At 46.1% G+C, this 16,745-nt stretch overlaps 2 protein-coding genes across 3 annotated transcripts in view; both read left to right on the top strand.

Annotated features, from left to right (window-relative positions):
• The window catches only part of IPO9 (importin 9), a 39,608-nt gene extending 33,150 nt beyond the window's left edge, over positions 1–6,458 (top strand). For both annotated transcript variants that reach the window (XM_079327114.1, XM_079327115.1), the window contains exons 20-24: positions 519–652; positions 2,146–2,265; positions 3,785–3,886; positions 4,657–4,733; positions 5,351–6,458. In XM_079327114.1, coding sequence (XP_079183240.1) covers positions 519–652; positions 2,146–2,265; positions 3,785–3,886; positions 4,657–4,733; positions 5,351–5,461 — 544 coding nt within the window. In that variant the 3' untranslated portion in view covers positions 5,462–6,458. The remainder of the gene's footprint in view (positions 1–518; positions 653–2,145; positions 2,266–3,784; positions 3,887–4,656; positions 4,734–5,350) is intronic.
• Positions 6,459–8,788: 2,330 nt separating this feature from the next.
• The window catches only part of LZTR1 (leucine zipper like post translational regulator 1), a 36,118-nt gene continuing 28,161 nt past the window's right edge, over positions 8,789–16,745 (top strand). Inside the window, exons 1-9 of the mRNA XM_079327128.1 lie at positions 8,789–8,994; positions 9,067–9,129; positions 9,456–9,512; positions 10,122–10,201; positions 10,555–10,663; positions 12,291–12,374; positions 13,842–13,899; positions 14,479–14,618; positions 14,827–15,028. Of these exons, the coding sequence (XP_079183254.1) occupies positions 8,819–8,994; positions 9,067–9,129; positions 9,456–9,512; positions 10,122–10,201; positions 10,555–10,663; positions 12,291–12,374; positions 13,842–13,899; positions 14,479–14,618; positions 14,827–15,028 (969 nt within the window). The 5' untranslated portion in view covers positions 8,789–8,818. The remainder of the gene's footprint in view (positions 8,995–9,066; positions 9,130–9,455; positions 9,513–10,121; positions 10,202–10,554; positions 10,664–12,290; positions 12,375–13,841; positions 13,900–14,478; positions 14,619–14,826; positions 15,029–16,745) is intronic.

Genomic DNA, 16,745 nt, shown 5'->3' with positions numbered 1-16,745 from the left:
AAATGGAAAGAACATGTAAAGGAGAGGAGCAAGCTGGAAGGTGTGAGTAGAGCAGAGCCATGAAGGGCCAGAAGTGAAAATGAACACAGACTGGAGAAAGGGGGCAGATCATTGCTGTCAATCAGCCAAATTACTGCTTTATTGCCACTGCTTTCCTCTTAATTCCATCTTCATGTGCACGTGATGCTGCAGGGGCACGTTTAACCTGGTGGCCCTTCTGACCTGGAGAAACCTTTGATGTATGGGTAGATGTCTGTACTGTTGGTGGTGCTCACTCCAAAGCTTGACCAGTTCCTCAAGTTCCCAGCTTGTTGTGCAGGTTGGGAACTGAGTCCAGTTTTGGATGCTGACATATCAGGTGATATGGGCAAATTCTGTCATGCTCGTTCTTGGCCAAGATGTACAAGAAAAGGCATCTGGGTGTCTGCTCTGGGATGTGTTCCTGTTAGAAAGGGGCTGTGAAAGCCAGACAGTTTGGGGAGATTCTGATTTCTGACTTTCCTATTCTCTGCTCCCAGCTCTGTAGCACTGTGCAAGCTCCTGCAGTATGGCATCAACACAGATGACAAGAGACTTCAGGACATTCGGGTGAAGGGAGAAGAAATATTTAATATGGATGAGGGAATTCGGACACGATCCAAGTCAGCCAAAAGTAAGTGATCATTTTGCTGGGTTTAACAGGGTTTTTTCTGTAAGGAGATGCTATGAAAGGCCTCAGATAGGTCTGGCAGATCACACAGAGCTGTGGGAGATAGTTTCTGCAGAAGGTACATGTTGGTTTTTAGAGCTAATTCATACATCATGTACTTAATAGATCTTTTTATCTGTATCTATTTACTTTAATTCTACCAAAGACTGGTTTGGAGGACTCCTGATGTCTGATTTAATATAACTGGATGAAGTAATTATGGGATGGGGAGTTCTTCACTGCTGTTTTGCACCATGAGACAGAATTGATACTTCTGGATGCCTGGTAGCTTCTCTGAGAGGAAAATGTCTTTAGTGCATGCAGGGATTTAAAACAAAGGGGTGTCTTTTTCAGTGAGACACTTTCACAAAAAGCAATGATTCAACAAGTTAGAGATTTCTTTTAAGGAAAGCTTGACCAGTCTCCTGGGTAAGATGTGTCTTATTTTTAATAGGTTGAACCCAAAATCTTTGACTGGAGATTGCTATTGAGATAAATCTTTTGAATCAGAGAGAGCAGAGCTCTGGGCAGTTTTTCCCAAGGACTGAGCTCCAGGGGGAGGCCATGTGAGGGCTGCTGTTCTCAGCCCTCAGTCAAACCTTGGTCACTTGCTGTGCTAGAACTCCTGTGTGCCCAGTGGTGCCATGGGATGTGGAGGATGTATAGATTCAAACTGGAGCCTGTCCAGACAGGTGCTCCTTGAGCCTTCAGCTGCCATGGGCTTGGGATCTGCAGTGGTGCAGTGAAGGACTAAGGTGACAGCTAAGGAGATGAATGGGGGCAAGCACTAGAGATTTTAAGAGGTGAGCATGGTCACAAATCATGTGCTACATGATTGTTCTTGGATTAAAAAAAACAAACCAATGAAGGCCAGACAGAAAAATGGCAAATGCCAGCATCTGAATTAAACAAAGATTTGTATTAACATCAGTAAGAGCTAAAACAAATGCTCCCAGATTCTTTATTTGGTAGGATCTTTACTTTTGTAATGAAGAGCAAATACACTGTCTAGCTGTCCCTGTGGAATACTTAAGCCCTCCATGAACACTACTAAAGGAAAGTTGGAGCTTACAGTGAAGGGGCAGAGCCATGCCTGGGAGTACTGCACTGCTCATTTACATGTAAGCATTGGTGCATGTGCAAATGGACTTCAGGAAAGAGAGGTTGACTCCAGCTGACTCCATTAAGCAGCCTGCAGGAGTGGAGTCACACATTCTTTCAGCTGTGAAGATTTTCTCCCTGCCTCCTCTTCACTCAGAATATGCAAGGTTGATATTGCATTGAGATCTTTGGGAATGTAGCTCTGAGGGTATATGGAAAGAAGATTTGGAGGGTTTATATCAGTTGTTTTTCCCTCCCAATCTCCCTAACAAAAAAACCCCACCTCAACAAAAAAGGGCCTGTTTTATAACTTTTAATTCAAAGCAACTTGAATATGTGTATTTTTTCTCTTACAGATCCTGAGCGCTGGACAAACATTCCTTTGTTAGTAAAAATCTTAAAATTAATAATAAATGAACTCTCTAATGCCATGGAAGTAAATGCATCTAGACAGACAACTGCAGATTGGGGCCAAGGTAAAATACTGGGTTTGCTTTTTCTCTTTGCATGCTTTAAACATCCTTGATCTTCTCTTGAGAAGCATTTATGGTATAGGAACTTTGTGACAGTAAAGTGTACCTGTAGGTACAAAACTTGAATAGTGATCCAGATAATAAGCTCATAGAATCACAGAATCCCAACTGGTTTGGGTTGGAAAGGACCTTAAAGCTCATCCTGTTCCACCCTCTGCCCTGGGCAAGGACACTTTCCACTGTCCCAGGTTGCTCCAAGCCCTGTTCAGCCTGGCCTTGGGCACTTCCATGGATTCAGGGGCAGCCACAGCTTCTTGACCACTCTGTGCCAGGGCCTGCCCACCCTCACAGGGAACAATTCCTTCCCAATATCCCATCTAACCCTGCCCTCTGCCAGTGGGAAGCCATTCCTCTTTCTCAAAATCCCTCTCCAGTTCTCTTGTTTTGTTGTACAGTTCTTCACTAGCACAGCATCTTTTCCTTCCCTGTGCAATACTTAAGGGCTACCAATCTCTTCCAGGTAAAAATAAATAAAATGGGAGAATAAGATCAGTCAGTGTTGTATATCCTTAGACCTAAAAATTCTTCTGAGCTAGTTTTGAAGATGGGATCTGACCATGTGTGAATAAAATTACCCTTTCCTGGGAATCTGGTTTGCTTTTCTTCCTACCTCAAGTATCTGTTGCTGTCGTTGCCCTTTGCTTGGCTCCAGTTCTGGAATCATTCCAAAAGGATAAGGAGGAGTGTAGTGTCCCAGTCTGGGGTTCCTCCTTTGCCCCGAGATCACCCCAGAGGGACACGAAGGTGGTTCCAACCCTGGTTTTCCCCGAAGCCGCCGGAGAGAGACTGCCAGAGACGGTTTTCTCTTTTTCCAAGGATTGTTTATTATTTCTTATCTCAGGCACCTTTTGCCTGGCCAGCAGGGTCTGCTCAGCCTGGCATCCATGGTGGGATCTGCCAGGCGAAGGCAGGGCTTATCTTATATAGTTAGTACTACGTATTACATGTTTACAAAATTTTACCAATACAATACCATTTTATTAAATAGTCCAGCCCTGACCCCAACCAATCCAAGAGTGCCAACGTGTCACCCAACATGGATGACATGGAGAAGAAGGAGGAAAAGGTGTCCACCCCCCAAATTCTCCATCATGTCCATGTGTCCCTAATCATAAATATTCAAGAAAACCTATTTATCTACGTTCTAGCATTCTAATTCACACTCTACTCATCATTATTTTCTGTGTCTCTTCTCTCAATGTGGGCAGATTCTCCCAAGGAGCCAAATCCAGCCCCTGCAGCTCCTGGGCAGCACTCAGGGGTCTCTGAGGGGTCTGCCAGGGGGGTTTTTGCACCCCCAAAGGAGCCAGGGAAAAACCCTGGACTCCCACATGTAGGGCTTTCTGTTCATCCACCTACACATGCAGGGATGTGTTTTCCTACAAATTCCAGTCCCTTATAGAGTGATCACAGACTGGACCTCTTGGATTTGGATCATTTCTAGTATTTTTTTTCTAAACAGATGATTCCAATGATATGTGGGAGGATCAGGAAGAAGACGAGGATGAAGATGAGGGCTTAGCAGGACAGTTCTTATCAGATATTCTTTCCACAAACAAGTATGGTGAGTAACAGCTTGAAAGTCCATCTTCAAAGCAATAACCAAGTAGGTGACATCCTAGTTAAAGTTTCCTTCCCTTGCCAGCAGCAAAACAAGAGCTGCAGGCACGGAGAAAGAATTCTGCTCTGGGATTGTGAATAAGGATCCTCTGGAGAAGCCATGGCTTTGAGCAACATGGTGATTAAATTGCTGCATTAGAAATAACATCACCTGGGAGTTCACATGCTGCACAGGCTTCACACCTGGCAGGTTCCTGCAGGTATTTCTTCTAGAGAGAAACTTGCTGCTCAGAGGTGCAGGTGTGACAGTGTCCTAGGGATGGGTGAGCTCGTTTGTGGAGCCACCTTGAGGAACAAGTGCTGCATACAGAGATGAGCAGATGCCTTGGTTCTGAGCCTCATGTAGCCTCAGAAGGGAGAACTTTACAGGGAAACAGTGAGGGACACTGCTCACATTAGCTCAGAACTGGCAAAGTGCCACCCTCACATGGGATTAAAGCAGTAGATCCTGGTGCATGGAGTTCCCAAACCTGCCTGTGAGTGTCCTATGTGTGCTTGGCTCACCTGTGTGTTCCTCGAGCCTCCACTGATCCTGATTCTGGGCTTCAGTGGTTTCTATCACGTGACCTAAAGGAGCAAATATTCTGGATGCAATTTTCTTTTTCCTAGCAGTGCTGAAACTATTGGATCCTTGGGTTTCAGTAGCTTAATAGAAAATTTCCTGAGATAGTCTGCTCTTTTTGATGTTAAAACCTACTGATTTGCCTCTGACAGATGAAGATTACTATGAAGATGATGAGGAGGATGATCCAGATGCATTAAAGGACCCTCTTTACCAAATAGATCTCCAGGTGATGCTCTAGAATGAGGGGTTTTATCAGATTCCAATCATTCTCTATAAACTTTAATTTTTTAAATGTTGTACTTCAACAAATATGTAAGCACTGGAAACAGTAATTATTCATTGTCATCTATAAGGCACTCTGTTAATTGAAATTACTTTGGAAAGGGCCAGTTGTCCCAAGAATTTCTGGAGCTATTTTTCCTTATCATTAATATCTATAACATGGACATGTGAATGAACAAAACTCTTTGAACAGAGGAAAATGAGACTTTTTTACCTGTGAGCTTCACAGCTACTGGCAGAAGTCAGGAGTAGGTTGGAGAGTCAATATGGCAGAATTTCATACTCCATTTGGAGATGCTCCCACCCAGTCATCTCCTGTGTTACCCTTTGCTCCTGCTTTCCCCACCACCTGCAGCTGTTGATGGGCCCTTCCCTCTGTTCCCACCCTTTTTCCTCTGCTCCAACCCATCCCTCTGATTCCACTCCTCCTCCTGCACCACTCCTTTCTGTTCCCTGCAGTCCCGGGGTCTCACTTGGTGCATGTTGGGATGTCTCCTGACTCGGGGAGCAGCAGCATTTCCCAGGAGGGTGGTGCTGACAGGGTGTTTCTGTCCCTCCCAGGCCTATCTCACAGACTTCCTGTGCCAGTTTGCACAGCAGCCCTGCTATGCCATGTTCTCTGACCACCTCAACGACAACGAGAAGCGAGTGCTGCAGGCCATCGGGATATAGACCCACCCCAGAGACCACACCTGCCACATCTGAACTATAGGGTATTTTTTGCTAATTCCATGTTTTATGATTGGACATAAAACATTGCCCAGTGTCTGCCTGCCTTGTTCCAGGCTGACAATGGCCTCGTTGTCATCTTAACACGCATCTGCTAAGGGAAGGAATCCTGAGAAAGCAGCAAGGACATTGCACATTGGTCTCACACAGGAGCACTTTCATTTTTCACAGTAACTTTCCAGGAAGTTCTTAAAGATAAAAGTTGATAAAGATTAAATAATGTGTCCTTAATATTTTTAAAAGGAAACTGTCTCTACCTGTGACAGGCACTTTCAGTTTCCCACAGCACGTGGGACAGAGAAAGGAACCGGGTCAGTTACAGATTGCTTGAGAAGTGGGAAGGTTGTTCCTCTTGGCTGTCGTTTCTCCTCACCTAACACAGGGTAAATCTCTTGATCCTACAACGTGACTTCTTTATAGAACTACAGACTCTTTTCAGAGCTGCCTGGATGGGATGGAGCCAGCTGACAGGAGTCTGGAGGGAAGCTGAGACAATGAACCTGAGTGCATATCTTCTTTCCTGTGTGGTGTGAACGGGGCTGTGTCGCTCACATCTCTCCCATGGGAGCAGTTCTTCACTAACACTTGTGTGTGTACATGCTCAGAGGAAGCCACCACTTAAGTTTCTGTTCCTGTGGCATGTGGCTATGAAAGACTGGTTCTCTGGAACACAACGAGCCACAGTTTTTAGGGGAAAAAAACCTGACTGTACTTAACATATTTCCTCCATGACAGCCACTCTGAACTCCTTTGCTTTTCTCACACTCCTGTGTGTATTTTTATAGAGTGGTAAAATAACATTTGCAAGTTGATTTCCCCATGAGAACAGTGTGATGTATGTCACAACACCTCTCTGCCTTTGGTTCCCTTTTGGGGAAAATGAAATAAAATTACTAAAATGTACATTGGTATCCTTCTTATAAAACAGATTTAAAAGGAACTTGTGCTGTTTCCTGAAGTCACTTTTTAAAGACATAGTATTAGGAACACATTCTGTATGTTCTGCCAGAGGATGTTTGGATGTTTCACAGGAGGCACCTGGACAGAAAGGGAGTTCTGTGCTGTATGTATCTGCTGCTAAAAACAACAGCTATTACAGTTTCCTTTTAAGAAAGGCACTTGCTGTTCCTTTGTGGAATAATTTGCTGGGTTTCTGTTTTTTTTTTGTTTTTTTTTTTTAATCAAAACCTCCATAACCTGGAGTCCTTATGTATCTCACTGGTCTCATGTTGTGCCATGTGAGAATGGGCAGAGCCAGGGGGAACACCCCCCCCCCATTCCATGCAGACTCCTCTGAGCTGTTCTCAATTTTCTGTGTGCCTCTATGAGAAGCAGAGTTTGAAGCTTGATTTTTATGTATCTAATAAGGTACAAACTCTTCCCTTGCCATTGAGTCTCAGTGTCTTTCTTTCCTGGGGATTCTCTGACCTATATGAATATCTAATAAATGGGGTGCCCTGATACTCCTGTCATACAGTCCAGTAGGAGTTTTGTTCTGAGGCTTTGCCTCTCAGCTTTCACTGAAAGGGCCTGCAAGTTAAGCTGAACAGTGCAGTTTTGAAAGCCACCAAGAAGCTGATGGCTGCAGTGGTGTGTCCACCTGGGAGTGTCCTCAGAGGAATTGGTCCTGCTCTGGGAAGAGGCAGGACTGACTTTTTTTGCCATGTGTGTCAGCAGCAAAGGCTCAAACCCAGCCATCCAAACTTGGAGGAAAGTGGATGCCAAACATCTGGAAGCATTGAGGTGTTTTCAAGGTGTCTGGAGTAAACAGCACCTTGAAGCCTGGTTAGGCTGGGCTCACAGAGGTGCTGATGGGGTTCATGTGTGCTCCAGTGGGAGCTGGAGCCAGTGTCCTGTGCCTCCAGGGGGCTTTAGCCAGGAGGGTGGATTTAAACAAGCCCATGAAAAATGGGGCTGACAGTCCTGACACTGTACTGAAACATCTAAGGATGTCTGACATTGTAAGTTCCAAAAGATAGATGGGTCAGTGCCATGTTCCTGCTGGAGCTCATCTGTGTTTTGCTTAAAAATGGTTTTGATTTGCAGTTATCGGTGTTTTTTCAAAGGAGTGTGAGAAGGGAAGGATGGGGCATAAGTGGCACTGTTTCTATGTGTAAAGATTCACTTACCTGAGTTTCCCACAGCACAGATGGACAGAAAAAAGGCACTATGTCCCTTATGGATTGCTTGAGGAGTGGGGAAGGTTGTTGCTCTTGGCTGAACTGGTGCTGCTGCTTGGCAGCTGAAGCTTGGGAGCAGCCCGAGGGGCAGGACTGGCACAGGGATGGTGTGATGCTGCAGCAGCCACTGCCAGCACCCTCACCCTGTGCAGAGTGGTCCTGGCAAGAAATAACTCGGGCTCAAGCAATCCCTAGGAGGAGGCTGGATAGGATCTGAGAGGGAGATGGTTTGAGAGATCTCTGTGAAGTCCTTCTGGTGCTCATGACTTTGTTCCTTTTCTGCTTTACCAGTCATCCTGCCTAATAAAATTCTGAAGGTTCCACGATGCCTATACAAGGATTATGTTTGCTGCAGGAATTGTGCTGAAAAACCTCTGACCAGTAGCACAGCAATTGCTCAGCGTGGAAACGACTGGACTCTGAAGCACTGTGAGGTCTGGTTTTGAGGTGCAGTACCACTTGCGTTGTCTGCTATTCCGAAAAAACTAAACTAGTAGTCATAGAGGTGACTGACACTATGTTAAGGAACATAAACTAAGGAAAAGGGAAGGGTGGTCTGTGGGCCACTGCTGCGTTTGTGCCTGCCACACATAACCCGCTCAGGACTCGTCAGTGGGAATGAACCGGCCGTGGTTGCTCACTGAGTGTTCTCCGGGGAGTAGCACCAAGCTCCGACCCCGCGGAGCGTGTTTAACCAGCGGCCGCCCAGCTCGGACTCTGGAATGACACTTTATGCATATTCATCAGTAGTGTTCTTTTTTGGGAGTGGTTTTTTTTTTTTTTTTTTTTAATTAAATAAACTCTTGTAATGTAGAATACCGCCTGGCTTCCCCGTCTTTACTTCCCCGTCTTTACCCGGGCAGCGCCGGTACCGGCTCCGCCCCCGCCCCGGCCTCGAACGCGGCCCTCAGAGCTCCGCAGCGGCGTTCGGGCCGCCCCCCCGCCTTTTCCTCTAGCGGTGCATGCTGGGGCCTGTAGTCCAGGGCTTGGCAGCTGCCAGGCTGGCGCCCCGGGCGCGGTGCACGCCGGGAGTTGTGGTCTGAGCGCGGCCGCAGGCGCACCGGAAAACAGGCGCGCGGGGAGTGCCGGGAGCTGTAGTCCAGACAGGCAGGCTTGGGCCATGGCGGCGATCGCGGCCCCGGCGGGCGGCGCGGGGCGCTCGAAGGTGGCTCCGAGCGTGGACTTCGACCACAGCTGCTCGGACAGCGTCGAGTATCTAACCCTCAACTTCGGGCCCTTCGAGACCGTGCACCGCTGGCGCCGCCTCCCACCCTGCGACGAGTTCGTGGGGGCCCGGTGAGCTGGGGATCGGACGAGATGGTGGGAGGGGGGCTCCCGGCGCCGCTGACCTGTCCGTGCCGCCCGCAGGCGCAGCAAACACACCGTGGTGGCTTATCGGGATGCGATCTACGTGTTCGGCGGGGACAATGGGTAAGGGGAACCGGGGACGTGGGGAGCAGGGGTGGGGTCGAGGGGATATGGGTGTGAGGGAAGGGGGTGTGAGGGGGAATGGGTGTGAGGGGAACGGGGTATAGGGGAGATGCGTGTGAGGGGGAATGGGTGTGAGGGGAACGGGGTATAGGGGAGATGCGTGTGAGGGGAGATGAGTGTGAGGGGAGATGAGTGTGAGGGGGAATGGGGGTGAGGGGGACGGGGTATAGGGGAGGTGGGTGTGAGGGGAGCAGGGCTGAGGGGCCGTGGCCGTCCCTGTGCAAACCCCGGCCCGGCTCAGCCGCCTCTCCCATCTCTCCCCTCAGGAAGACGATGCTGAGCGATCTGCTGCGCTTCGACGTGAAGGACTGCTCGTGGTGCAGGTGAGCAGCGCGGCCCTCGCCGCGTCCCTGGGCGCTGGCAGGGCCGGGACACTCCGCGGCGTCCCTCAGCACCTCGGGGTGCGTATAAGAGTTTGTGGCATTATCTGAGCGCCCGAGAGGAAGTGTCACCTCTGCCCAGCGCTGCCACAGCGGCTCCCTGCCAGCCTGCTGTGTGCTGGGCATCGGGGTTATCGATCCTGCCCAAGGGGGGGCCGGGCTGCACAGCGAGGGGAGGACCAGGGTCACCTCTGTTCCTGCAGCCTGTGGGAGGGCAGAGGGACCGGGTGTGCTGCACCCCTCGGGCCAGGGGACGTGCCAGGGGGGTCACATCTTTCTTGGCTCCTTTACTCTGCACTGGTAAGTCTCTTACCTGCATCTCACTTTCCAGCTCTACGAAATAGATTTCAGCAGGAGCAGCATGTTTGTAACCATTTATACTATATTGCTGTTCCATAAAATCTTAGTGCAATCAGCTATCCAAAACTAGTGAAACACTCAGGAACAAAATAATAACTTTTAACAGTTGTTTCTTTTCTGAGTCTACACAGTCGCTCTGAGTGCCCAAAGCACAACCAGGGTGTTTGACTGCTGCTGTTGTAACCTGTGCAGGGCTTTCACCACGGGGACACCGCCGGCACCACGGTACCACCACTCAGCTGTGGTCTATGGGAGCAGCATGTTCGTGTTTGGTAAGGCAGCAGCAGGCTGTGCTGGGAGTGCTCAATCTGCTGCTGTACTGGTTTGAAAAAACAATGAGAGATCTTTAGGAAGTGTCAAAGACCTCATTCAGCAGCAGATCCAGTATTTTTCATGGCTGACTGTGATTTCAGCTTTAGTTTGGAAATATTTCACTGTTTTGTTTAAAGTAAAGATGACTTGAAGCTCATGACCAAAGTGATTCTTTAGGAGAAGGAGTGGAGGTCTCCTTCTGTAGTAGTCCATTAGCCAAACACTTTATGCAATCTAAAGTTTCTCCTAATACAGTGCCTGGGAGTGTGTATGCTACATTGCCTGGGAGTCTAATGGAATTCTTGTTGTCTAGGTGGTTATACTGGAGATATCTATTCCAATTCTAACCTGAAGAATAAAAATGACCTTTTTGAGTATAAGTTTGCAACTGGGCAGTGGACAGAATGGAAGACTGAGGGAAGGTAAGAGCTGGTGTCATTGCCTCTTGCTTCAGGGGAGTGAGGGTAGCCTGGCATCATTTCACATGGCACAGTCAGACCTAATTACAGTATTGATGTTAGGGCTGCAGCATGATTGCTGCTCTGCTTTCTCAATTACAGTTTTCTGGTTCTAAAGGAGTTTTTTTTGGAAGGCCTCCATTCCAGAGTGTATTATAATAGAAATTTGTCTAAAATCCAATGTTCATGTTTCAGGTGCATGACAGAAGGGATGGGACAAAGGGAGTTGGGTTTTTTTCCTGAATTGTTTCAATTTCAGGGATAGCTTGGAAATTGTTGATCCTTCATGAACATGGGCTCTTGAGATTGATTGTTCCAAGGAAAATCAAAATCACTACTAACACATTGCTTCCTAAAGTTGGCTCTGTGCACATTTCAGAATGCCATTTCTGACAGTGATTGTGATCCAACTACTTAGTGTTTTTTACAAGGGCCTGGACAGGATAAGGGGGAATGGCCTCATATTGGCAAAGCAGGGGTAGATGGGATATTGGGAAGGAATTCTTGGCTGTGAAGTTGGTGAGGCCCTGGCACAGGCTGCCCAAAGCAGCTGTGGCTGCTCCATCCCTGGAAGTGTCCAAGGCCAGGTTGGACAGGACTTGAAGCAGCCTGGGATAGTGGAATGTGTCCCTGCCCATGGCAGGGAGTGGGACTGGATGTGCATTAAAGTCCCTTTCTGCCCCAGACATTTCTGTGTTCACCACTCCCCAGTAAGGGTCATGTGGTGTCTCTACCTGCATGAAGTTTACAGCTGAAGTTTCTGAAATGTTGGTTTCAGTGGAGAGAAGGAAGGGAACATTTGTTACTGTGATTTGGGGAGAAGGATGAGGGAGGTCCCATCCATTCTTCTGTTACTGTTGCTGACCTCTGATGAGCACATTCTATTTCAGAACAGAAACCATATTAGTCATTTCTCTTTCTGGTTAATTCTGGTGACCTGGGACATTTTGGAAAGTAATTCTTTCTCAGTTTACAAACTCACATTTTGCTTGTTCCCCAGAGTTACAGTGTTCATGCTGCACAAGCACCTCAGACAAGCCAACAGATGCCTTGTGGCATCACAGGGTAGTTCAACCTGGCTGGCTAACTTAAAAAATGTGCAAGAAAAGTCATAGGTTTGATCTTTCAGTGTGGACACTACATCTTGGGAGAAGCCCTGAATGATCCCAAATGAGTATCCTGAGCTCTGTCCTGGTCTCATTTCTGTGTTTCACTGCTTAGTCTGTGGGATGTTCATAGCAAGAGTTGATTGCCACCTTACTCTACCAGTGTTGCTAAGAATTTTCCCATTATTTAACTACTCTACACAAAATACTCTAAGAGTATTTGAGTCCTGGCAAGGAATTAGTTGGGATTTTTTTCTTTTTTTTCCCTGTCTGCATTAGGGTGGTTTTTCTCCACTGAAGGCAGCAGAGTGCAAAACTAATACATGCCTTCAGAGGCTTACTGCATGTTTGGAGGGTGTATGGCAGAAGCAATTTTGTGTAGGGAGCTTGCTTCTTTTTCCACGTGCATTTTAGTTCTTAGATCCTTCTGCAGCCCCTCTGCAGCTGCAGAGGAAAGACTGTTGTCTGCATTTTCTTCCTTGCAGGTTGCCAGTGGCCAGGTCAGCTCACGGTGCAACAGTGTACAGTGACAAGCTGTGGATCTTTGCTGGATATGATGGCAATGCACGGTATGGGGCAGTATCACCCTCTCCTTGAATGCTTCTGGGAAATCCCAGCCCCTCAGTTTCCACCTTTGGAGAGACATTTCCATATTCCAAGAGATTTAAACACTCAGCTGGAGCTTTGCAAACCCAGTCTGTTGCTGAGCATTGAACTATAGCAATTCACTGCTTCGTGTTCAAATAAGTATGTGCTTAAAGCCTAAAGATCTGCTTACTTGGAGTGGCTGTGGATGTGTAATTTGACAGTGTGCTTGGTTGTAAGGCTGCAGAATGATCTTTGGAATTTGGTAAATGTACATTTCTTGAAAGATCTTTGGCACAGGCTGGCTGATGTTGCTGAAGACTTAGAGAGCAAAGCCTGGATTTGATATGAAATCATCTGACAGAGCTAAGAGCAAAGCAACGTGTCAGTTTTTTCTCAGAAATCTTTGGAAATATGTAATATTTAGGTTAAAGGGAGATGGGATTTTGTATGGGGAAAGACTGGAAAGGAGTGGTGCTGAGATGTTAGAGAGAGCCTGGTGCTGTGTCTCACAGTAGCTCCTTGCATTTGCTGTTGATCTGTCAGGGAACAGTCAATTCTGGATGTGCCATTTTTTTCTGTTTGTGATGAACTTGAATAATTTATGTTGATGTACAATATTTGCATCATGAGAGCATACTGAGATTGTCACAAATGAGGAGGTGGGTTGCCTCCACTTCTGAGGAGAATCTTCAGAAAAGTGTCCAGCTCCACAAAGTCTCAAGGAGAACTGCTGATAATCAGGAAAACAGATGGGATGTCTTTGTTACTTCTGGAGGAGGAATTGGTATAAGATAAGATGCATGACTCTGTGGGATTGTTCAGTGTCATCTTATGGAGTCCCCCAGGGCCTTGGGTAGCTGTAAGGAAGGAGTGGGCGAGAGGAGCTGTCTAATTTATGTTAATTATGTCTAATCACGTTAAAAAAATGTCTTTTTATGGAACTTGAGCCTCCAGGCAGATTTGAAAAAAGGAAACGTCTGTAGTTACTGTGAGTAACTTGTTCTGGGAACAAGTTACAGTCAGAGATGTGTCAGGTTACCTGCTTTGTCTTCCTTTCTGTATTTTAGAAAGGATCCAGCCATGTAAATAATGGTTAGGGTCAGTCTCAGTAGTTAACAGGGATGAGCAGAAGGAGCAGGGTAATAAGGTGTATTTTGTAAAAATCCTGAAGATTAAATAGTTCAAATCCTTAAACTCCAGACTGAGTTGCTGTATGTAGCTGTTAAGTGTGGTGTACTTGTAACTAGAAACATGCTGAAGCAAGATGGGGAGGGGCTATAAAATTTAGGTATAGAACAAAGTGATTCTAATAATTGTTTTTCTCTCAGTGGAAGTAGGAGGCTCTTCCTGTGCAGAAAGAATGTTGATGAAATAGGATTTCTGTCCTTTCAACACTGTTACAAAAAATGAACTATTTCAAATCAAGCATTTTTTGTGTTATGGCACAGATTAAATGACATGTGGACAATAGGCCTGCAGGACAGAGAGCTGACCTGCTGGGAAGAGGTAAGAAGCTTTAATATCAACTAAGACATAAAATTCTCTTTTTTGATTTTAATGCAGAATTCTTTCAAATTTCCCTTGATAAGGATGCGCTGTTATTTTTCCATAATGTGTTTTTGACCCACAATGAAGAGAAACAGTTCCAATTTGTTTGGTTTGGGTATTTGGGAAACTGAGTGTGTATGAAAGGGTGATTTTTTTGCTTGTGAATCTGTGAACTGGACTTGGACTTCCCATGGGGGATTTGCTTTGCCCCCTGTGGAATGGACGGCATTCCCAGTCTGACCACTGCATTCCCACTCAGACACTGACACAGACTGGGAGCTTTGCTGGCCAGCTGACCAAAGTCCTGATCCTTACAGTACTGAGGCATTTACAAACATAGCCTCCCAACCTTTTCATCCAGGGAAAATCAGACACGTGAGCACAGCAGCAGTTGGTTACCTGTCAGCAGCTTTACAGGGCCCATGCCATGTGCTCCCCCTGCCTGCACCTGTATGCCATGGCCCTGCTGCATCCTCAGCATGTGGAGCTGTGCACTGTAACAATACATTTCTGATTTTGAACTTAATTATCTTTCAGATTGAACAAAGCGGTGAAATTCCTCCTTCCTGCTGTAATTTTCCTGTGGCAGTTTGCAAGGACAAGATGTTTGTTTTCTCTGGCCAGAGTGGAGCAAAGATTACCAATAATCTCTTCCAGTTTGAATTCAAGGAAAAGATGTAAGTGTAGACAGTTAAGTCGTGCAAAATCCACATAATCCTTGAGTGCCCGAGTTGTGAAATGTAACACTTCAGGGTATTGAGGGAGAACGCCGTGTCTCCTGGTGACAAGGATAGAGTTAGAAGAAGTAAATTGTAAAATTGTAAGAAGTAATTGAAGTAAATTGTAAATAGTAAAGCATGCCCTGTGTGCTGTTTTGTGGCGCAGCTGGACTCGGATCCCCACGGAGCACCTGCTGCGGGGCTCGCCGCCCCCCCCGCAGCGGCGCTACGGGCACACCATGGTGGCCTTCGACCGGCACCTCTACGTGTTCGGCGGGGCTGCCGACAACACGCTGCCCAACGAGCTCCACTGCTATGATGTGGACTCCCAGACCTGGGAGGTCATCCAGCCCAGCCCAGACAGTGAGGTAAAACCTTCTGATTGTGGTTTTTCCTTTATGCTTCAACTTTTCTGACTCGTTTTTGCCATGGACGCTTTTTGACCATGAGCATTGACTTTTAGCTAAATAGTAAGAACTCCTTCCCACTGATGGTTAATTTGCTCCAATGTTGTAGGTAGCAGTCCTTAAAAATTAGTCAGTTTTGACACATCTAAAATTTCACTTAACACATTTTAAAGGAATACCATGAAATTCTTTGATATGCGTTATGAGTCTATCATTTGTTCAGTCAAAAGCTGAACAATGAATTCAGTGTGTACCAGGGGTTCTTTGGTTGGCTGTGTGATCCTCTTGAAGCAGAATTCAAAACCAGGCAAGATTTGATTTGTCACTGTAATGCCCATTGCATAAAATCTTATAAATTCTGATTATACATAGAGGTGTGGTTGGCAAATAGTAACATGGAAGTTCAGAAAGGGCTTTTTTAACATACTCACATTAATAAGAAATAAATATTTTAAAATGTCTGTTTTTACATGGACATCAAAAGGATGTAGACTACCAAGTGCCAAGAAAACACTCCAAATGAGACAACATTTTTTTTAAAAAAGAAAGACTAACATATTAATCTGTTTCTTTTGTGACTTGCTACTCATGCAAGGCAGTGATTGTGTGATAAAATGTCCATATTTTCTCATAGCACACTCACAGATCCTGTCTGGAATCAGCTTGTATTCCAGGTGGAAGTGCCAAGTGCTCCCCTGGTTACTCTGCATATTCCAGATCCTGTAAGTGGGGATCATTTCATCCCAGAATGCACAAGCAGTTGTTCCCTGAATTTCATGCCAGTGTATGTAGTTCCTAGCTTTGGAGCAGCAGCATTCATTGTGTTTATTAATGTAAATAGATTTACCTTAAGCCATGTTAAGGTACTGCAGCTGATGTCACAGTGTGTTTAGTGTGTGAGCTGCTCTGCAGGAGGAGATGCTCCGTGTGTGTGTGTGCTGTGCAACTGCACAGCCTGAGGTTACACCTCAGACAGATGAGGGTTGCAATAATTTGGATCAGGTGCAGAGTTAGAGATTTAGCCAGCACAGGTGTGACAGGGCTCACCCCCCAAGAGCTGTGTGGTCTGTTTGGTGTGTTTATGTGTTTGCAGCTGTCACAGTGTTGGATGAGCTGGAGAATCCCACACACACTGCTCAAAATTAACTGAGCACATGGGCCTCATTGGGAACTGTTATTTGACCAAAGTATTTCACAGCAGCCTGTTTAAAGCTGATTTACTGTCACATGAAATTAATAAAGCTGCTTCTTCAACTTTCTAAAGCCACAGGTGCCTTCAGGACTGTAGATCCTGTTCTGTTCCTGCCAATGTTACTGTGGCAATGTTACTGTGTGGCATTGGTTCTTTGGGAGGCAATTGCTTATGGCTTCCAGGAGCAGAAGTGCTCCTGGCAGTGTTGTAAACCAGCATTATTCCCTGAGTTGTCCCCTGCTAAATTTCATTTCAGATTTCAAAGCTCTTTTCTTTGTCTGTTATGCCAGGCAGAGTTCTGTTAGCTGCTTGTGTTGTATTTTGCAGTTTCTTTCTTTGGTACAGCACCTAGAGACTGATTTGGTAGAAATGGGAAGTGAAACTGGTGCTGTTGAAACACGTGATAGCAAATTTTCCTAAAAGACTGATTAAAAACCTGAAAGACTTTTTATGTTTCAAGTAAGTTTTAGATTATTTTTGATCTTC

The sequence above is a fragment of the Erithacus rubecula genome (assembly GCF_903797595.1).
Source record: "Erithacus rubecula genome assembly, chromosome: 26".
Taxonomy (NCBI): Eukaryota; Metazoa; Chordata; class Aves; order Passeriformes; family Muscicapidae; genus Erithacus; species Erithacus rubecula.
This window is presented reverse-complemented; position numbering and strand designations above follow the sequence as displayed.